This window comes from Gobius niger (assembly GCF_951799975.1).
Source record: "Gobius niger genome assembly, chromosome: 3".
Classification (NCBI taxonomy): domain Eukaryota; kingdom Metazoa; phylum Chordata; class Actinopteri; order Gobiiformes; family Gobiidae; genus Gobius; species Gobius niger.
Window position 1 is genome coordinate 10,658,484 of NC_136854.1, and position 22,941 is coordinate 10,681,424.

General features: G+C 39.4%; 1 protein-coding gene across 1 annotated transcript; it reads right to left on the minus strand.

Moving 5' to 3' along the window:
* Nucleotides 1–4,262: 4,262 nt before the first annotated feature.
* On the minus strand, nucleotides 4,263–21,859 carry LOC306960273 (monocyte to macrophage differentiation factor 2). Its single transcript, XM_079552651.1, has 7 exons — nucleotides 21,415–21,859; nucleotides 11,561–11,642; nucleotides 10,142–10,302; nucleotides 8,076–8,150; nucleotides 7,626–7,727; nucleotides 6,485–6,554; nucleotides 4,263–4,787 (listed from the first exon to the last, which is right to left on the minus strand). The coding sequence occupies exons 1-7, from the start codon at nucleotides 21,426–21,428 to the stop codon at nucleotides 4,584–4,586; spliced, it is 708 nt and encodes a 235-aa protein (XP_079408777.1). The 5' UTR covers nucleotides 21,429–21,859; the 3' UTR covers nucleotides 4,263–4,583.
* Between the last annotated feature and the right edge of the window lie 1,082 nt (nucleotides 21,860–22,941).

Consider the following 22,941-nt stretch of genomic DNA (forward strand, 5'->3'; position numbering starts at 1 on the left):
TTTTAAACGCCTGTTCGGTGATTATACATTATCTACAGTACATCATCATGACCTTCAAAACACAAAGTGACAAGAGTTTTTTTTTAATACTGTTGTTTTGTTTTTTTCTTCTCAGAAGGTTGTACAATGCGCTGCTAGTAAATATATCGATTTCGGAAGGGCGTGTTCACACTTCCTCGGAAAAATCCGCTTTGTTTGTGCCGCCGGTGAACGCACACCGACTCTGGTCCGCAGACAGTTCCGAACCAAACCAACTGGCCCCCAAGGTGATTTTGAGAAACATTAATATGCAAATAAGAGATTAAATACCTTTTAAAGTACTCTTAAAATGTGAGAGATAGTGTCAGTATTTTAAAAATGTCCTGTCAGAACATCCCACTTGGTCATATATAATGATAAACAGTGATTCTCTACTCGTGGGACACGGAGCCATTTTGAGTGGATCGCCAGTCTATAGGGAACCTTTATTCAATATTTTCCATCTGAAACTGCATGGAAGCCCTAACTGTGTCTGTTAAAATGAATGTTATTGGGTTGTTTTGATCATAATTTCAGTCTTAATGGGAAATCTACTGCTTGTTCAACAAAAACTTGCGTGGAAAATACAACATTTTATACAATATATGACAAATTACAATTACTTCAACTTGTCATCCGAGGGGAATGGTGGGTCCCAAAGCCTGCCACTTTATACCACTGATATAAAACATTGGCATTTGCAGATAGCTCTCTACTTTAGGCTACAATCTTGAGGGGCGGCCCTTGGGTGTTTTGGGAATGATGAAAATTGGCCCTCCACGACGCAAACTTTCCTACCCCTGGACTAGGGTAAGGACTAGCAGTAGACCAAAAAAAAAACACTTTTGCAAGATTCTAAAAAAAAAATTATCTCGGTTTGCACCCGCTGTTGCTGAGCACTAAGTTGTGAATGAAAATCGCTTCCTGATTCGTCGCTTGTGCTTTGGTGACGGTGGAAATGTTTTACTAGCCCGCCTTTCTCTGACACTTAAGACAAACCTGGCCCCGCTTTCCTCCTTCCTTCCGGATACGATCTCAATGTGTGGTTTGGAGTGTGCAGTGCCGGACTGTCCAGCCTCATGTCATGATAAAATCCTGGTAACCGTAAATGCAGTCAAAGAAATCCGAGGCACGGCGTGGTAGAAAAAAATATATAAAAGTTTTTTTTTTTAAGCATGGACATATCTAAAAACGCCAACGTGTTAGTGTCAGGTCTGAATTAGCCTGGCCTTAGCCATCCGTAAACTCCGGTCAATTATAATTTCCCTACATGTTACGTCTGGGTCTGATCTCAGTGGCCGCGTTTACATCGGTTGACTTTCTACCTACCATTCAGCGAGCGGGGGAGGCGGGTGTTAGGCGACGTCAAGCATTTGCGCCGATTTGTGGGTTGTAGTTTGACAATGGAGGCGGATACGAAAGAAATGGAAGCTCTTCAATCCGTCCTGGCTCGGCTCCCAAATATCCACAAATTAAAATTGAAGCCTTGAAATGTGCAAGGAATGTAACCAACAGTTATGATGGCTCGCTTCGCTCACTCGGGCGCATTACATATGTCACGACCAAAAGCAGATCCAATGGCTTCATAGGAGTTCACCCCTCCCACCTGAAAACGGAGCTCAACTGAGAAGTTCCAGACCCTTATACGAAATGAAGGAAGCAGAGGGTATGGTACAACCAGGCTAGGTCCGAATGCACCTTTAGACTGCAAATAAGTGGATAAAGTGCAGAGTAAAAATACTTAGACCTAGATGTGTTGCTGACATTATATTTAAAAGCACAACACAAATTATTAAGTATTAAATTTGCTATAACATCAAAATCCGCTTCCATGTTTCTATCTAACACTATGGGCGAGGGAGGAATGTGCTTCTCTTTGGTCCTCGTGAGGGGGAGCTGACATGGCTGGAACACCACCCCCTCGTGGGCAGAGGCAACTCCAAAAGACACTTGGTAAACAGGATTCCAATAAGGACTTTACACCTCCGTAGCACTGCTTAAAAGCCTGGATACAGAGTTTTAATTTTTCTAAAAACTACTATGTCTACTATGCCTACTCTACATTTTAGCAATGGCCACTGGCTGCTCTGCCTTGAGACGACAACACTAGGGGCCGCCATTGCTGTAGTACCCCCATATCGCCACTAGTCCCCCATTGGAATGCATTACGCTTTAGACACATTAAAAACGCTGGGTTAGTTACAATTAAGGGGACCACGCTGGTTTTCGTTAAAAAAAAAAAAAAAAAAGTAGAAATCTCGTAGTAATGAGGGTCGGACTGTTAGCATTGGAGCAGCGCGAGCTACACGTCATGCAAGGGCCGAGTCTACAGTGAAGATCCCGCCCTTATGCTCTTTTAAGAACATGCTTCGTCAGAGCTGGGGAGGGGGAGTCTGTAAATCCACCATGACTGTCCGCCTTGAACGTAGTCATTGAGGCAAACGGGGAGGAGTGAGGAGTCTATTATTTTTTACGGTCTATGCATTTTAACCACGCTGGTTTTTGTATATCAGAAATAAAAAGTGCTCTATGATTGACAGGCTCTGGAGCTCTGTGGAGGCTCGTAGCCGGTCGGCCCGAGGGCGGGGCTTCCAGCCTTTTTGCCGTTTTAAGGAACAGGCTGTGGCTGAATGGATAATCTCTTTAATCTCATATCTATGATCCGACACTAACATACTGCCCCCTGCTGGTTACTGCCCTTAATGCGCCTTGTGAATGCGGCCCGGACCATTGACTGATGCAGAATAACCAAGTGTGAACACGTCCTTAAGTCCAAACCAGGTCTGAAGTATTCCAGGACTAAATCAGAAGACCCCATTGTGCCTTTCGTTGTTCCCTAATAAAAACTCACTTAAAAGTTCAACCTACTGAGAAAAAAAAGACTGATATCATACTCTGTAACTTTAAAAAACATGAGTGTCCATAAAATAGGCAAGATACCACAACTAATACCAAGATAATTCTTTCTATCCTATCTGTTACTGTAAAATACTAAAAATAAGTATTGAAAGTTGACGGTAATATCAATATATACGGTATATAACTTTAAATGACTTCCAAGTAATACTGTATATATATCTATATAATGAAATAGCCTATTGTAAACATAATAATCACAGACACATTGCCGTCAGTGTACGGAGTATAAATATGCACCACAACAATAAGGTTGATTTTTCCCCTGATAATTAAAGGTCCCATATTATGCTTCATTAAAGTTGGTGTTTTTTCTAAAGAAAACATGAGAAAAATTGACTTTCTTTTATCCATAGAATAACAATAACGTTGTCTCCTCATCAGAAACATAACTGGAGTGACATTCTGGGCTGTTTATGCAGTTTTGAGTAACCCTGTTTGCCTGTTGTTACTTCTTCTGCTCTGATCTTGTATTTCCTGGGTTTTGTTGCATTATAGCTGAAACACAACTCGGTCTTCAACATTTTAAAAGCCTGTAATTTATAACCAGAACCGCTCTGAGACATTCCCAAACCTTTCAGTCAACCAACAACTCAGGACCCCTTCTGTAAACTGTAATGAACATTGATGATCATTTGAGGTGCAAAACATTTAAAATCTGGTTAAATTATGTATTTTGATATTTGTGTTCATTTATACAGGCAGAAGCAATGCCATTATTACTGCCCAAATACTATATTTTAATGGCACAAACGCAGAAAGACAGTCTGCACATATTTCCTTTCTTAAGATTTTCAAACATTTCATCAAACAGAATTGGACAAAATGGGAAACTTTTGAGCAAAAAGAAAAGTGGTCAATTTCAGTCAAATCTGCATTTTAAGACCATCATTTTGGCATTTTCGCTGAACTTCAAAAGTAAAAATTGTTGAGCAATATCATCATTTTCCAGTACATTTAGATTTAATCCAGGTTTGAATCTAATTCAATGCTTTTTAATGACATTTAAGGTCTTGATTTTGGCAAAATGTATTTAATGAATTTTGACTAATTTTAACTAATGCTCTTTTCAATCAAAAATACATCAAATCCAATGTCAGAAATGAATAAAACATTGTCTCCAAATCATCTTGCGACCCTAACTTCAGTGTCCCGCGACCCCCACTTTGGGAACCACTACATTGCGACACCATCGATTTGCTAACATGACAGTATGTCTTCATGGGTTGTTTCTCACTACTACCTGCAGAGGGCGCTCCAGGCCGAACTCCTGACCAGCTAACTCCTAACCAGTAAAATACCAACGCCGAGGTATATATTAAATATTATTAAATATATTTGTGAGCCACTGCTATGCATAATGTCTACATGTGAAAAATAAAATATAAAAAAACGAACAAAGCGAAGTACTTTCAAAGCACAAATAGAGCATAATACAGGACCTTTAAGATGTCTAATAGAATAATATAAAATAAAATAAAAATTGTGTAGCCTAAGTTCACAGATACCACCTATTTAAAATCAACTAGAAAAATACTATACGTAAAGATTGAACATTGGCAACATCCCCGGCCTGTCTGCGTAAAAGTAGCACATTCACCGTCAGCCTCTCACACTTCCTGCCCCTCACTTCCTGGTCAGTAGTGATGTCATCTGGACGTCTGCACCTGATTGGCCGGCTGGGCGTACAGGTACTTCCATATGGCGTAGTAGTGCACGGCGGCTCCCATGGCGACGAACAGGTGCCAGATGGCGTGGGCGAAAGGGACGATGCCGTCGCTTTTGAAGAATACGATCCCCAGGCAGTAGAGGGCGCCACCCACCAGCAGCTCATACAGGCCCGACTGCTCCGGCTGAGGACACACAATAGAAATCGTGCAAGGTGGAAGTACAATTGTGGATGTGCAGTGCTAATTCTTCACACTTTAATGTCTTTAATGTTTGCCATAATATTCATTTAAAGGAACTAGATGGAAGCTGTCATTTTTTACTCGTCACTGCCACCTCAGGTCTTACACGTAACTGCAGTCTCTATGTTAAGCTTAAGTGACAGTGCAGGCTGTGGTGAAAAGGTCTGGGCTCATTCTACACTTTCGGACATGGCTGGAGGAAGTAGGGGGTAGAAAATACATCATTTTAACATTTTTAAATTCTGTTGAGTCCCTTTAAAGTGCATATGACAGGTTTTAATGCTTATGACTTATTTAGATGGAAAACACCTGTTTCTAAGTAAAAACTATAATTTTATTTCAGCAAAGCAGTAAATAAAGTAGAAATGTTGGAAAGAAGTTATTTTTATTTGAATTTTCAAGCTGCTGACAGGAAGTGACATAAACATGGTCGACACAGCAGCAGTTTAAAATTGTTTGCCTCTATCTATGTCACCTCCAATGAGGATTTTCATAATTGATGGCCTCGGACGAGCGGAGGAGCTAGTTTTTAGCAAGGCAAACTGTTAGCATTATCAAATCAAGTAAAAACAGAACATTTCAGAAAACTAAACATTAGTTTAAAAATTTTAGTTAAACATATGATTGAGCCTTTGACAATAGGGCATTTTCACCCAGGCTCTATTGCTGGGTTGCAGGTTCTAGAATGTGATGATGTCATCGGACCCAGCGGGGGGCAAGAGCCAGTTTTTCCTATTAATAACATTACACTTTCGCAAGTCATAGCTAAAAAGAAAATATATGAATTTAAAAAATGATCTTTAATATCAGTCACTGGGTCCAAGAGCTCTCTGTACAAGACCAAAAATTTCCTCAAAAACAAAAGAATTTTTCCTCTATATAATAGTATAGGCCTTTAGAACACTGTGATGTCACCTGCAACCCAGCAATAGGACGACTTAAAGGGGCTCGACCCGAGAGCAGCACTTTTAATCAGTGTGAAAACAACCACTCCGAGTGCGGCTGAAACAGGTGGTCTCGGAGCGGCCCGCGGAGCGGGTCTGGTGTGAATGTGGCCGACCTCGGGCAGAACTACTCTCACTTTCACGCCTCTTTTGTGCGTGAAGAAAGAATGAATACATGCTGCATGTGGATGTTTGGCTGCCTGCTCTGACCAGGCAAAATGGGTCAACTTTAAATCATCAAGGTGCCTCTCTTTTCCCGTCTTTCCCCTCCTGCTGCAGTGAAACTTCCTCTTCATGAGCCGATGAAAGTGCATTTCTCCTCGCTTCACGTCTATAAGCCTCATTGTATTTAACCACGAGCGAGAGGAGTGACCACGTGTAACATCAGGGAATACATCAAAATAGATGTAGTTCATATTTCATGGATTTTTGTATAACTTACTGGCATTTCCCCTGGAAATTCTAGGATTTTTACATAATTTAATGTTATGATGTCACCACTGAATCGTAAATCTTTTGCGCTCACTCAGTTCTCGTAGTACCAAGCATTGCATAATGACGATAAAAGCACCTTAGCTTGCAGACGTCTATCCAGGCTTAGGAGGTTTTATTATTATTATTATTATCTTTATTAAGTAAGACCCTGTCTTTTACTCTCAAGCCTAAATGTTTTGATGAGTAGACCGAGGTGCTCACCATGGAGAGGATGACCAGGGCCGGGAACAGCCCCATCACTGTGTAGCAGAGCAGCTCCATCACTTTGTACCTGGCACACAGAGGTGAATAACTTCAAACATATTCTGGAGAGTTATACTAACATGAGGGCATAGATACAGACGGCAACATGTCATACAATTTTTCACTCTTTTTAGCCGTTTTCTGGCAGACTGTAAACATTAACCACACACAACCAAAGTCAAAATCTGGGCCACATGGATGTTTTTTCACAGTCAATTTTTCAGTAAAAGCGGAAAAAAACTAGCTAACTTTAGCATATGAAGCATTAAGCTAATTTTAGCTTCCTGGTTAGCATTGTTTGTTTCTTTAAAGGAACAGACCACCGTTTTTACACACACTGTGATATGTTCTTACCTGAGCTTAGACGAGTTCATGTGTACCTGTCTGGTCTTCACATGTGTCCTCAGTCACGTAAACACAGCACAGACGCCATTAGCATTTAGCCTCTCCTCCTCTCCTCTATAGCTCCAAACGTGGTGAAGATACCACTACTACTACCAAGCTCTTCCATGTTTTCCCTATTTAAATATGGTTACGTGAAGTGTTACACTACAAAGTATAGTTACACAGAATTAAACAATGTGGATTTTCTAAGTGGATAAAAAGGGGGAACTATATTGCAAGGCGTAATACCAGGAGTAATTCGACATCCGCACAGTAAAGTGAAGATATTACTGCGCAGATGTCGAACTACTCCTGGTATTACAATATAGTTCCCTTTTTTATCCACTTAGAAAATCCACATTGATTAATTTTGTGTAATTATACTTCATAGTGCAATACTTCATGTAACCATATTTAAATAGGGAAAACGTGGAAGAGCTTTGTAGCTTCTATCTTCTATCTTCACCAAGAACATTTCTCAGTATGTAAAAACGGTGGCCTGTTCCTTTAAGTATCTATGGGCTGTTGAAGCGCTTTGCTCCTCTCCATGCCGCTGTATCTATATTTAGTATAAAAATATATTCCTAATGCAGCATTTGTGAAAGTCATGATGGAGTAATGCGAGTGCCGTTTTCGCTTTTACTTTTACTGACTTATTTGCTGTGAAAAAACACCCATATGGACCTGATTTTGGCTTAGAGCTATAACGCCTTACCTCTCGTGGAAGAAGAAGACATAGGTGGTGCCGACTGAGGCCATGACCCACACCAGCCAGCGCATGTGACAGGCCCAGGGCCCCAGCTCCCGCAGGTTCAGCCTGGAGCACACGGACGAATCCGGTAAAACGTGGAAGGTTCACACGACTAGACCACAACTTTAATACTGCTCATGGGGCATCATTTATCAGAGGTGTAGCGAGTGCAAGCTGACACCTAAAGTATTCTATTTTGTGGGCATGCAGCACCTGATTTAACATTTGAAATAGAAATAGGGCCACAAATCAAATATGCAAATACATAAATGCATGAGTAGTAAAACAGCACACATGCTCGTGCTCCTTGTTTAGCACATGAGCAAACGCTTTGTAAATGAGCCCCATGGAGTATTCGAGTCCTGGAACAGTCTCTTCAATAAATCCAGATGTGCAGAGGCAGAGCAGTCTCACCAGGGGGCGTAAGAGGCAGCAATGAAGAAGTATATCACCATTCTGTCACACATGTGGAAGCAGTGCTCCACAGACCTGCACACACAGTAACAGCAGTCAGGAGACATTCAGGACACAAGGATGGTTAGGACAGAATCAGTGTTTTAGTAAGAACTGTCCCTGCACTGCACTGAAAAAAACATTTGAGTTAAATATGACACTAAATTTAGCACGTTAGAAGTACATTTCCCTGACTGTTGGACCCTCTTGAGTTCTGGAGAGCTGATGTAACATGAGTAGTTCTCCATTGTGAGGTCAGCAAACAAAAACGGACAAAGGGAACGCGAGCTGAAGGAGCACGAGCTTCTGAAACAGGTGGAGAACGTAAGGAGTGAAACTTTCTTTGTTCAAATCATCTCTGACAGAAAGGTTACAACCGTACAGCATTACAAAGTGAACCTGTAAATCTGTAAGTTTGCAAAGTGAGGAGAGATAGTGAAATTTGAAAGTAAACAATCAAATTCCTCCCCTCTTGGACCAGAAAGCTCTGGTCCAGCCTTTCGTGGATTTCACCAGCCGTCTTCTCTGCTTCCACGCTTCCATGAACGATTGCTGATGGAGACAGGCAAGTGGGAGGGGATGTGTGTGTGTAGGCTATGTGAGAGACGGACGTTTAGCAGGGAACAAAACTTGTGAAGAGTCAGGATCTGGACATTTTATATACATTATTGCGTTTCTTTTCTTATTTATTTTTTTAGTCTGAGGGGGTGTGGTGTTGTGTAGCAAACAGCTGTAAACCTGACGCTTCTCTCTCGCTCTCTGGAGCGCATTTGACAAATTCGGTCCCATGTACAGACCGAAACAGTTGAGATTTTAACATTTGTAAATGGTCAAAAACGGTCCAAGGACGGCTGAGAAACATCCTGTTAAAGTCTTCATTCCGAGAACTAAGTGATCGATAACACGCAGTGTTTCAAAAGGTGTCAACAATGTTGGCATTGAAAACTGACTTGGAACAAATATATTTAGGCATTTGCCTTGTCCCATAACGTTAGTGTCCGTCCAGAAATGATAAAGGAGGAGAGGAGTTAATCAGAAAGGAGAGTGTTGCATAAAACCCCCGTTATCTCCCAATCTAGAAAATAAACCACAGTGATTTTGATCAAACTAGCCTCTGTTTAGCTTTGGATTTCTCAGGAACCGAAGCACGTAGAATTAAACTGTTTAGAGCTTAGATTCTCGTCTTTCAAACGTATGGAAGACAATAGGCACCTATTCATTTGTCAAATGGCTATGCATTAGGTTATGTTAGTGTTTATTTTGGAATTGTATTTGGCAAAGTATAATGTTTTATCCAATTTTGACATTTAATTTTCTATTCCAAATGTTCTAATGGCAATTCAATATGTAAAGTGTCGATGCAATGTCTTGATATATTTAAAAATACAAGATTTTGAGATGAATAGCATATTGCCATTGGCCTCTTTATTCATTGTTCTATTCATTCTTAAAATTGCATTTAGTTTGGAGTTGCATTTGGCAAAGTGGAATGTTATATCCTATTTTGAAATATACAGTATAAATCATTGCATTGACACTGTGCATATTGAATTGCCATTAGAACTTTTGGAATAGAAAATTAAATGTAAAAATAGGATATAACATTATACTTTGCCAGATACAATTCCAAAATAAACACTAAAACAACATAATGCATAGCCATTTGACAAATGAATAGACAATTGAATAAAGGTGCCTATAGTCTTCCATACAAACGAGCCACAGCATGTGTCCATAGCTATAACACAGAATATGCTGTGGTGCTACAAATATCATGAAAAACAGTCTGAATTGTTGGCACTACAGCTTAATCCAAGCGCGGCACTCAACGTGTTAGTAAGTATTAACAAAATACAAAATAACGAAACGCAAAATGTGGCGGCTGGCGTTGATTCTGCGGCGCACCGCCTCAAATTCTATGATCAATTATCAAATTATCAATATAGAGATTGTAATTGTGATTCCCTTCACTATTGCAGCCCTGGAGCAATCTAAAAAAATGTTTGATGAGGTTTGCTTAGCCGTACCGGAGGTGGCTCTTCTTCCAGCATACGGTGTGGAAGAGGGTGGAGATGATGAAGAGGGAGGTGAGGCCCGCCCCGTACAGCCAGGCCGACACACGCTCCCATTGTCCCTCCGAGTAGAAGTGTAGCACCGAGCTGCCCAGGAGGCTGGGGATTATCCACAACTGCAGCAGATAAAAAAGACAGACTGTTATTATCATGGATTGAACTGTTACATGATCATAAGAATAATAACTGGACAAGCTTATGTTTAATCATTTGAAATCTATTTATTAGTATTTATTTCAAGCATATAAACAGGACTTGGAGTGCAACTGTAATCCTTTCTCGTCATATTTGATGATATTTAACAATATATTGTGCTCAGATAATATTATTTCTGACCTGACCCTCTGACCAGGCAAAGCTCTGGTCCCCCCTGCGCCCCCAGGTTGGGAACCACTGTAGTACACGGTAGCACAGCGGTTAGTGCTTGTGCTTCACAGCAAGAAGGTCCGGGTTCGATTCCCACCCCGGACTCTGTAAAGGGACTAGATGCAAGTTGGTCATTTTATGCTCACTACTGCCACCTCAGGTCTTACGTGTAACTGCACTTCGGCAACAACTTTTTGAGTGACAGTGCAGGATTTTAGAGGCAGTTGTGGTGAATAGATCTGGGCTCATTCTACACATAAGGACAACTCTGTATAGTCCCTTTAAAATTAATGTTATTGGGTTGTTTTTATCATATTTCAATCTACTACTTGCGAGGTAAATAAAATATTATAAAAAAGATGTGTTGGACAAGGCCTCGTGGAAGACCCAGGACACGGTGGTGGGACTATGTCTCCGAGCTGGCCTGGTGTCGCCTCGGGGTCCCCCCAGAACAGCTGGAGGAGGTGTGTGTGGACCGGGAAGTTTGGGCATCTCTGCTGAGACTGCTGCCCCCGCGACCCGGCCCCGGATAAAGCAGAAGAAAATGGATGGATGGACGGAAAAAAGATGTATGGCAAATGACATTTTTATTTAGGTCGGGGCTTGTCATCCATGGGTAATGGCAGGTCCAGAAGCCAAACCACTTGAGAACCACTGCGCTATATGATCTCACTGTTTCATAACAATCATAGAAATATATTACTTTCTTATACAGTCATTCCTATTGCCTCCACTAAGTAATGGTTCCAGTGACATCGTAAAGAACCTTTGCCATGATCTGAGCAACATTGCATGCATTAAAGTACATATTTTCTATTCACACTTATTTGATCAATATGGAAGTGTAGCTTCAATGTGCACATGCCTCTCACTCCTGTTACCATTGTGCAGGAAAACAAATGACTCCTTGAAAACACTTTCTGCAAATGGAAACCTCCCGTCCGACTGAGAGTTCCCACAGCAGGAGTGACATAATATCTGTATCTGTGTGAAGCAGAGAGCGTGTACCGCGTGTGTGGCGCAGTTGGCAGCATGCTCGTACTCTGTGGGCTGGTATCTCTTATGAGGAGGAACACGGCTGTTCATGAACCTGCAACACAAAGGAGTTATGGAAGGAAGAGATGACAACCAGAACAAACAACACAGGACATGTTTTAAAGCTCAAAGTGCCACCACAGCTGCCCTGGGACAGACTGACCCCCCCAACCACTCACAACACCAACACATTCACACACACAGGATGAAGCTGTGTGGCCAGAGCTGGAACTGAACCACCGAGCGTCCTGTGTGTGCTACATGGACTGTAAATAAGAATAAGAATGGACTTGTAGCCTCCTTCCTCCGGACGTCCTAAGGAAGTGGGGCTCTAATGGACTTCCCACTCAAACTGTTTTGCCTCTTTAAGTACACTGCGTTCCAAATTATCATGCAAATTGGATTTTTGTGTCAAAAAGGTAAAAAAAAATAATAATAATGAAACTCATGGATGGTATCGTGTCTGGGGGCTCTATGAGTCACTGACATTAATCTCAGAGACCTGGGATGATTAGTTTTCAGGTTAAGCCCAGTTAAGGGAAAAACTACTGAAAAGGGTGTTCCACTTTATTATGCAGATCATCAATTTCAAGCAATATGGGAAAGAAAAAGGGACTTTCTGCTGATGAAAAGCGTGAAATAGTTGAATGCCTTGGTCTAGGTATGAAAACCTTCGATATTTCATGAAAGATTAAGGACAATCATCGTACTGATAAGAGATTTGTGGATGATTCAGACACACTCAGGTTTGTGCAGATAAAGGCACAATGAGGACGGTTTCTGCCAGACAAATACATCAGATTAGGAGAACAGATGCCACAAAGCAGCAGACAGGTATTTGAAGCTGCTGGAGCCTCTGGAGTCCCCCAAACATCAAGGTGTAGGACCCTCAAGAGGCTGCAGTTGTGCATAAACCTTCTATCCGGGCCTCCCCTAAACGGTTAATTGAAGCTGATGAACAAAAACGGCTGCAGTGGCTCAGAAATACATGAGGACTCATTTTCAACAGTCTTGTTCACTGATGAGCGCCGTGTAGCCCTGGATGGTCAAATCAATGGAGTAGTGAATGGTTGGTGAATAACCACAATGTCCCAACAAGGCTGTGACGTCAGTAAAGAGGTGGTGGAGTCATGTTTTGGGCCAGAATCATGGTGAGAGAGCTGGTCGGCCCCTTTAGGCCCTTTTAGGCTCCCTGAAGGTGTGAAAATGATCTTTGAAAAATATGTGGAGTTTCTGACTGACCACTGTCTTCTATGCTACAAAAAGAAGAGCCGTGCTTTCCCGAACAAAATCCTCTTCATCATGACAACGCACCATGTCATACTGCAAAGAATACCTCTGCATCACTGGCTGCTATGGGCATAAAAGGAGAGAAGCTCATGATGTGGACCCCCTCCTCCCCTGACCTCAACCCTGTTGAGAACATTTGGAGCCTCAACAAAAAAAAACTTCTATGAGGGTGGGAGGCAGTTTTCATCCTAACGGCAGCTCTGGGAGGCTATTCTAACATCCTGCAAAGAAATCCAGGCTGAAACTGTCCAAAAACTTACAATTTTAAGGGATTTAAGAATTTTGAAGCTGCTATCACACAAGGGCTCCGATGTTAAAATATAACTTGACCGGTTAATATTTTTTTGATTGAAATAGCTTTTGATTTCAGTAAATATGACCTCCTAGTGCTACAAATTCAACAAATGACCATTTTCAGTTAATTACAAGCTTTAAAATGTATTGAAACGATGAGTTGCATAATAACTTGGAACAGTGGATTTTGAGGTTTTTACTATATTTATTTTGGGAAAAAATACTGTTTTCACTAGGAATTTTTTTTCACCACATTTAAATGATCCTCTACCAGGTAAAGACTTAAAAATTATGCTGACTCTCATTTGAGTTGACAATTTAGAAAATCTTAGAATAATGTCATTTGCATAATAATTTGGAACGCAGTGTAAATAGGCAAAGTAAACTAAAGTAACATGTTTTTAGTGAACTAAAAACATGTACAATAGGCCAGGATGAATGATGTGTGTGTGAATGCATGGCGGTGATCAGAGGGACCGCCTTTCTCCCCAGGGGAAACTGAACACCACTGAATATTGAGTGAATGCGTAATTGTCTCATGTAAAGCGCTTTGTGAGCATGTCTGTGAAAGGCGCTATATAAATAAAGTTCTCCCAGACTGTGGAATGACTTACCCCTGTCCCTTTCGTGGGCTCGACTCTGTTGATATCTTTAAAAAGCGCTTGAAGACTGCGCTATTTAGGAAAGCTTTTGGCTGACGGGTTGTCACTTTTTGTGAATAATTTTATAGAGACTCCAGAGGCACCAGCAGCTTCAAATGCCTGTGTGCGGCTTTGTAGCAGCTGTTCTATTCATCTGATGTGTTTGTCTGGGAGAAACCGTCCTCATTGTGCCTTTATCTGCACAAACCCATGTGTGCTCTGAATCAGCCACAAATCTCTTAACAGTACAATGATTAATCTTTCATGAAATATCGAAGGTTTTCATACCTAGTCCAAGGCATTCAACTATTTCACGCTTTTCATCAGCAGAGAGATCCTTTTTCTTTCCCATATTGCTTGAAAATGATGATCTGCTTAATAATGTGGATCATTATTCTCATGATGTTGTATATAGGACCGCATTTCTTTTTTTTTTTTATTACTATTATTGTTATTTATTTATTTATTTATTTATTTCATGTCATTTAATTTTAATTTTTCTTTTTTTTTTTTTCAGGGGAGGGTGGTGGTGGTGTTTTTTTTTGTTTTTTTGTTGGGGAAGAGGGGAAAATAAAATAAAAAAAATCAGAAAAATCAAACAAAAAGTTAAAAAATAACAATAATATTAATGTGGAACATCCTTTTTCAGTAGTTTTTCCCTTAACTGGGCTTAACCTGACAACTAATCATCCCAGGTCTCTGAGATTGATGTCAGTGATTCAAAGAGCCCCGAGACACAATACCATCCATGCATTGACAAACCTTTTTTTTTTTTTACCTTGATTGAAAGACAATTTACATAATAATTTGGAATGCGGTGTAATTACTAGTGAGAGACGTGTCCGGAGTATCATAGTTATGTTTAGTGAACACATCTCCGATAAGTTCGCTAAACTGTGTGAATTGTGTATTACTGCAATAAAGAGCAACCATATTCCAGAGGCATTTTCATATTTATGGATACATTTTATTCAGATCCGTTTTATTCGACATAGATTTGACATGGATGAAGAAAACGTATTGGATTATTGCCCTTTTGCCTGAGAGAAGCTATCGGTCATTTAAAGCTTGAGCTAAAGGTCAGTATCGTTAGCAACTTTTCACCGCAATGATTTATATTCATGCCGTTTATTCATGAAAAATACACAACATGTGATTAAAACAGCTGTTTTCATTGAGTCGTGTTGTTTTGAGTTCAAAGACCTGTCGCTGTCGGCTGTTTATATCGACCCGTCTAGAGACTGTCGCTGCTCACTGCTTTTGAATGAATGAAGAACTTTGTTGTCATTATGTAATTGTACAACAGAATGCATAGTGGGAAATATTGAGTGTACTACTTTGTTCTCTCTGGACACCAGGACCACATGGCCATAATTTAGTGCACTATAGGGAATAGTGTGGACAGAGACACAGTTTATTTTGAGCCTATTCTAAATATAGAAGCTGCTTGTTGATGCTTGTTTTCGCCCCCTTTGAGTGAAAACAAGAGCTAAAAATGGCATTAGTATGTGTGGGAGAACAGGGATCATTTCTTGTTCTGGGGATGAAGTGATCTGAACTGCAGGAAAATGGCGGCTTTTGGACTACAGCAGTTCACCGACAGAAGACGATCAGGGGCTGTTTTATTTTGTGTGGATATATACATATAGTACGAGCTAATTTATCGGTTGCTACTATCTGTCATTGCTCATTACTGGGGAAGTAGCATCGTCGGCTGTATGATCTTAACCTCTTACCACCCGCCTAAACCAAATGCATTCTGTCCTCTTTTGGCTGTGTAACACCTCATTTGAAAGCTAAGACCCACCAAACTGATCTTTTTCCTCGCGCTGTTGCTGTGTTGTGTCACCTTTTGTATGTTTTTTTTTCTTTTCTTTTTTTTTTTTTTCATTTTTGTTGAATTTTTGTCACATTTTTGTTGAATTTTTGTCCCTTTTTGTGTTGAGTTTTTGTCACATTTTTGTTGAATTTTTGTCACATTTTTGTTGAATTTTGTCACATTTTTGTTGAATTTTTGTTGAGTTTTTGTCACATTTTTGTCACATCTTTGTTGAATTTTTGTCACATTTTTGTTACGTTTACATCCTTGTTTTCTTCTCATTTTTTGTGGCTATTTTGGTGCTTTTTTCCCCAAGAAGCTTTTTGATTAGGGTAAAGCCAAGAAAATGGGATCCGTTCAGGTGGGAGTTAAGAGGCTAATTTAATAACAATATAAAAGGGACATACTAAAAGCTGAAGCTGTAATGACATTATAAAGCAGCCGGGGGAAAAGTTATACAAGCAAATGTTACTGATGGGCTCACAGTGGGTTTCCGCTCAGTTTAAATATGTTCTCTGTGATGGCTTCTTTTTCACATTTGAAATAAAACGTTTTGCTCATTCATTTCAATGGACGAGAGCTTCTGTTTCGCTCGAAGGGGGCGGTAACCTCCTCAGTGACGTAGATGTTCAGATCCACTTTCGCACATACAGTACTATTCGTTTTGCACTTGAGCAAACACTTGGTAAATGAGTATATGAGTATACAAGAAACGGAGCTTTTTCAAATCTCAATGAATCAAGCTATGGATTACATAAACAAATCCTCCTGAAGCCTTCAAGATTGTGTAAATAAGGCTTTTTATTTGTTCCCATAGGTTAAAGTTGAAATTGCCCAAATTTGAGCATCTAAACGGTTTTGCCTGGAGCGTCTCCCCCTTCAAACTCCTAACCCATCTCCATCTCTGCATGTTTACACCTCTCGTCTCACACCCATCATGCTCCATCCCGTCGCCACGGCAGCCGTCGCCTAGCAACAGCAGCCCAGCGCTTAGCAACCGCGGTCTGGTTCTCCTGCTGCTCTCCTCCTCCTTCACCACAACACTCACCTTTTCTATTATTATTAATGCCCCCCCCCCCCCCCATTCTTTCTCCAACGTGCTGGGGCTTTTCCTGCTCCAAAGTCGGCACTAGACGCTCAGACTCCCACCCACCCGTTTTGCTGATGTCACCGTCGCCATGGAAACCCAAGGATTGTCGTGACCGAGAAAACACCTCATGGCTCCTGTGATCCGTCTTGCCGTCTGCTCAGCTCCGCGCTCTCCCTATGAGGCTCGAGGGGCTTTCAAAAAATACTGATTGCAATTTTTCAAACGCGTGTGTTGTTTTTCTATTGTCGTCGTCCGAGCACATTTCAAACACACCCAGCAGAATGAACATCTTAAAGGAGATGGAAATCTGAACACAAGAAACACATGCTTTTCAGAACACGGACGTAAAGGTCCAAACTAAGGCGGCAGGATTTACTGCACTAGAACTGTAATCGCTATTAGTAACTCGCAACTTTAAGGTCTTATATCCCTCCGAGTATTGCATTTCTAAGTATTTCGATATTGCGCTGTTTTGTAACTAGTATTGCGCTGTTTGTAACTAGTATTGTGCTGTTTGTAACTAGTATTATGCTGTTTGTAACTAGTATTGCGCTGTTTTGTAACTAGTATTGCAATGTTTGTAACTAGTATCGCACTGTTTGTAACTAGTATTGCGCTGTTTTGTAACTAGTATTATGCTGTTTTGTAACTAGTATTGCACTGTTTTGTAACTAGTATTGCGCTGTTTTGTAACTAGTATTGCGCTGTTTTGTAACTAGTATTGCGCTGTTTGTAACTAGTATTGCAATGTTTGTAACTAGTATTGCGCTGTTTTGTAACTAGTATTGCGCTGTTTGTAACTAGTATTGCGCTGTTTTGTAACTAGTATTGCAATGTTTGTAACTAGTATCGCACTGTTTGTAACTAGTATTGCGCTGTTGGTAACTAGTATTGCACTGTTTTTGTAGCTAGTATTGCGCTGTTTGTAACTAGTATTGCGCTGTTTGTAACTAGTATTGCACTGTTTGTAACTAGTATTATGCTGTTTTGTAACAAGTATTGCGCTGTTTTGTAACTAGTATTGCGCTGTTTGTAACTAGTATTGCGCTGTTTGTAACTAGTATTGCACTGTTTGTAACTAGTATTGCACTGTTTGTAACTAGTATTGCGCTGTTTGTAACTAGTATTGCGCTGTTTTGTAACTAGTTTTGCGCCGTTTTGTAACTAGTATTGTGCTGTTTTGTAACTATTATTGCGCCGTTTTGTAACTAGTATTATGCTGTTTTGTAACTAGTATTGCGCTGTTTTGTAACTAGTATTGCGCTGTTTGTAACTAGTATTGCGCTGTTTTGTAACTAGTATTGCAATGTTTGTAACTAGTATCGCACTGTTTGTAACTAGTATTGCGCTGTTGGTAACTAGTATTGCACTGTTTTTGTAGCTAGTATTGCGCTGTTGGTAACTAGTATTGCACTGTTTTTGTAGCTAGTATTGCGCTGTTTGTAACTAGTATTGCACTGTTTGTAACTAGTATTATGCTGTTTTGTAACAAGTATTGCGCCGTTTTGTAACTAGTACTAGTACTAGTGTTTTGTAACTAGTATTGCGCTGTTTGTAACTAGTATTGCGCTGTTTTGTAACTATTATTGCGCCGTTTTGTAACTAGTATTGCGCTGTTTTGTAACTAGTTTTGCGCCGTTTTGTAACTAGTATTGCGCTGTTTGTAACTAGTATTGCGCTGTTTGTAACTAGTATTGCGCTGTTTGTAACTAGTATTGCGCTGTTTGTAACTAGTATTGCACTGTTTGTAACTAGTATTGCACTGTTTGTAACTAGTATTGCATTTTTTGGGGGGGACAATGCCTTTTTCGGGTAAATATTGCATGTTTTCAAACTAGTCTTGCATTTTTTGTGGGTTTATTGGAACAATACCTTTTTCGTTTTATAACTAGTATTGCTTTTTTCCCTATGAGTATTGCTTTTCAACTGGCCAGTATTGCACTTTTCTTTTTCCTCAAAATATTTTTTTATTATTATATTTTATTTCAAGCATAGCGCTCTTCTTTCCTAAAGGTATTGTATTGTCTCTATATAGTTGTTTTTTTTACTAGAAGAACCCTTTTGCACAAAAAAAGTGATATCTTGGTTAAAGGGACTAGATTTTATACTCACTACTGCCACCTCAGGTCATACGTGTAGCTGCAGGTTCTATTAGGCTCATAACCACTGTATGAGTGGTTAGCATGGCACAATAAAAACACAACAACAACAAAAAACGAAAACACGACAAAACACTTAAAAAATGTGACTTAAATGCGGCAACACCATGACAAAAAAGGTTCAAATGAGGTGTTACACTGTTGCTTTCCAGTCGAGAAGCTTTTAAATTTGGGTAAAGCTGAACCGGAGACGATGTGCTCGGTGAAGTCGTTAAAACCTACCAGAAACCCTGAAAACAACTGGAGGGAGAGACCACTGTGATGGAAAGAAAAGCCGCCATTGCTAACCACCCAAACAGCCGCGGGGTCACTGAAAGGTCAAACGTGCACTAATGTCAAGTTTGTTTTTTCACATCAAAAGTTCCATAATGCACCTTTAAGTACCAAAAGCTTCAGGTCACAGAAAGAAACACATATACTTTATGGCTCATGTACCTTAATCTTCAGAGTTTTTTCTGGCATTTTCTATGGAAATATTTGCATTATTTCATGCTTTCCCCCAAAATAATTCATATCACTTCTTCTTCAGTACTCACAATTACTCGAGTACCGCAAAGTTCCCCGTTTTTTTTACTTTTACTCGAGTGTTGTCATTATTTGGGTCACTACTTTTAGCTTTTCACGGGAGCAAAATGATTTGAAAGTAACTCGTTTGGTGTTTTTATAACTGTTGAACTTTGTGAACTGCTCATTATAATGTTGAACGTCTTGTACTGAATAAATAATTGAACCTCTTAACCCCCGCCTAAACCGAGCGCATTTACCCAAATCTAAAAGCTTCTCGACTGCACAGCAACAGTGTAACGCCTCATTTGAAAGCTAAGACCGACAAAAGGGATAGCAACCTTATTATTACGATGTCGCTGTGTATTTGTAACATTATTGAGCCATTTTTGTCGTGTTTTCGTCTCTTTTTTGTCGTTTGTCACTTTTTTGTCTGCTTTGTCTGTTTTTGTCACTTTTTCATTGCTTTTTTTGTCGTGTTTTCGTCTGTTTTTATCACTTTTTTGTTGCATTTTTGTCACTTTTTCATTGCTTTTTTGTCGTATTTTCATTTGTTTTTTGTCGTGTTTTTTGTTGGGTTTTTGCCTGTTTTTGTCACTTTCTCATTGCTTTTTTGTCATGTTTTTTGTTGTGTTCATTTGTTTTTCGTCTGTTTTTTGTCGTGCTTTTGTCACTTTCTCATTGCTTTTTTGTCATTTTTTGTCTGTTTTTTGTTGTGTTTTTGCCTGTTTTTGTCACTTTTCATTGCTTTATTGTCGTGTTTTTGTCTGTTTTTTGTCGTGTTTTTGCCTGTTTTTGTCACTTTCTCATTGCTTTTTTGTCGTGTTTTTGTCTGTTTTTTGTTGTGTTTTTGCCGGTTTTTGACACTTTCTCATTGCTTTTTTGTCATGTTTTTTGTTGTGTTCATTTGTTTTTCATCTGTTTTTTGTCGTGCTTTTGTCACTTTCTCATTGCTTTTTTGTCGTGTTTTGTCTGTTTTTTGTTGTGTTTTTGCTGGTTTTTGTCACTTTCTCATTCCTTTTTTGTCGTGTTTTTGTCTGTTTTTTGTTGTGTTTTTTGTCACTTTTTCATTGCTTTTTTGTCGTGTTTTTGTCTGTTTTTTGAAATGTTTTTGTCTGTTTTTGTCACTTTCTCATTGCTTTTTTGTCGTGTTTTTGTCTGTTTTTGTCACTTTCTCATTGCTTTTTTGTCGTGTTTTTGTCTGTTTTTGTCACTTTCTCATTGCTTTTTTGTCGTGTTTTTGTCTGTTTTTGTCACTTTCTCATTGCTTTTTTGTTGTGTTTTTGTCTGTTTTTTGTTGTGTTTTTGTCTGTTTTTTGTTGTGTTTTTGTCTGTTTTTTGTTGTTTTTGCCGGTTTTTGACACTTTCTCATTGCTTTTTTGTCATGTTTTTTGTTGTGTTCATTTGTTTTTCGTCTGTTTTTTTGTCGTGCTTTTGTCACTTTCTCATTGCTTTTTTGTCGTGTTTTTGTCTGTTTTTTGTTGTGTTTTTGCTGGTTTTTGTCACTTTCTCATTCCTTTTTTGTCGTGTTTTTGTCTGTTTTTTGTTGTGTTTTTTGTCACTTTTTCATTGCTTTTTTGTCGTGTTTTTGTCTGTTTTTGTCACTTTCTCATTGCTTTATTGTCGTGTTTTTGTCTGTTTTTGTTGTGTTTTTTGTCACTTTTTCATTGCTTTTTTGTCGTGTTTTTTGTTGTGTTTTCATTTGTTTTTCGTCTGTTTTTTGTCGTGTTTTTGCCTGTTTTTTGTCATGTTTTCGTCTGTTTTTGTCACTTTTCATTGTTTTTTTGTCGTGTTTTCGTCTCTTTTTTGTCACATCTTTGTTACGTTTTCATCCTCATTTTCATCGCTATTTTGATGCTTTTTTTTCCTTTCAGCTTTCGATTTGGATGAAGCCAAATTGGAGAAAACGTGCTCGGTTCAGGTGGGGGTTAAGAGGTTAAAACCGGCTGAATGAATCACAGCAGAAGAAAGTCAGCTCCTCACAAGACAAACACATAAACTACACAGAATTACAATAAATCGTAGTTTACCTTATAAGATTCATTTAGCGCTGATCAGCAACAGTTGAAGGCGGGGGGAGGCTGTACGACTACACAGCCCGGGATTCCTCCTCGGACTCGGGCTACAAAAGCACCACCGCAGGCGGAGAAGCGACGGAGCCAGCGAGGAGAAGATCCTCTCTCCAACCAAATCTTCGAGGCTTCCTCCTCCACCACCACGACCACCGACAGCCGAGCCGAGCCGAGCCGAGTCGTGAAATGCTTCTCCGTGCCCGGGATGATGACGATGATGATGATGGTGGTGATGGAGCGGGGGTGATGCAGAGGGGAGACCCTGGGCAGATGTGTTGGGGCAGCGGGGGTGACGATCCTGCGCTGTCGGGGGTTAGGGGGCTCTTCCAGCTGCTTCGTCCGCGGTTCCTTCGTGCTTCTCCAGCGGTAGATTTATTATGAGGAAGAGGAGGAGGAGGAGAGGGGAGAGGGGAGAGGTGCAGCGCACGACTTGGCCGCCAGAGGGTGCTACAAGCATGGGGAACAGGGGTGTCATAAACCATAGACTGTATTTGTAAATGACATTGTAAATTAGGGCTGCTTGATTATTGAAAAAATAATAATCACGATTATTTTTGTCATAATTGAAATCACGATTATTCAAACGATTATTTGTTACCGTTAAAAAATCCATCAAAAAAATGACAAAAATCCATCAAAAAAATGACAAAAATCCATCAAAAAAATGACAAAAATCCATCAAAAAAAATGACAAAAATCCATAAAAAAATGACAAAAATCCATCAAAAAAATGACAAAAATCCTTTAAAAAAATGACAAAAATCCATCAAAAAAGTTACAAAAATCCATCAAAAAAATGACAAAAATCCATCCAAAAAATGACAAAAAAACATCCAAAAAATGACAAGAATCCAGCAAAAAAGTGACGAAAATCCATCAAAAAAAACATCAAAAAAATGACAAAAAACATCAAAAAAATGACAAACATCCATCAAAAAAAATGACAAAAATCCATCCAAAAAATGACAAAAATCCATCAAAAAAATGACAAAAATCCATCAAAAAAAAGACAGAAATCCAGCAAAAAAAGACAAAAATCCAGCAAAAAGTGACAAAAAAAACATCAAAAAAATGACAAAAATCCATAAAAAAATGACAAAAAAACATCAAAAAAATGACAAGAATCCATCAAAAAAAGACAAAAATCCAGCAAAAAAGTGACGAAAATCCATCAAAAAAAAACATTAAAAAATGACAAAAAAACATCAAAAAAATGACAAAAATCCATAAAAAAATGACAAAAAAACATCAAAAAAATGACAAGAATCCATCAAAAAAAGACAAAAATCCAGCAAAAAAGTGACGAAAATCCATCAAAAAAAAACATTAAAAAATGAAAAAAAAACATCAAAAAAATGACGAAAATCCATCAAAAAAAGACAAAAATCCAGCAAAAAAGTGACAAAAATCCCAAAATAAAAAATTTGAAAAAAAAATTTGATTTTTTTTTTTAATTTTTGTTGTTGAAAAAAATAACATTTGAAA

Excerpts from the sequence above, each read along its gene's own strand:
- LOC306960273 (XM_079552651.1), bottom strand. Across the intron at positions 6,555-7,625 it reads GTCTTCTTCTTCCACGAGAG|GTACAAAGTGATGGAGCTGC; the intron begins GTAAGGCGTTAT and ends TCTGTGTGCCAG. Across the intron at positions 4,788-6,484 it reads CCCTGGTCATCCTCTCCATG|CCGGAGCAGTCGGGCCTGTA; the intron begins GTGAGCACCTCG and ends GTGTGTCCTCAG.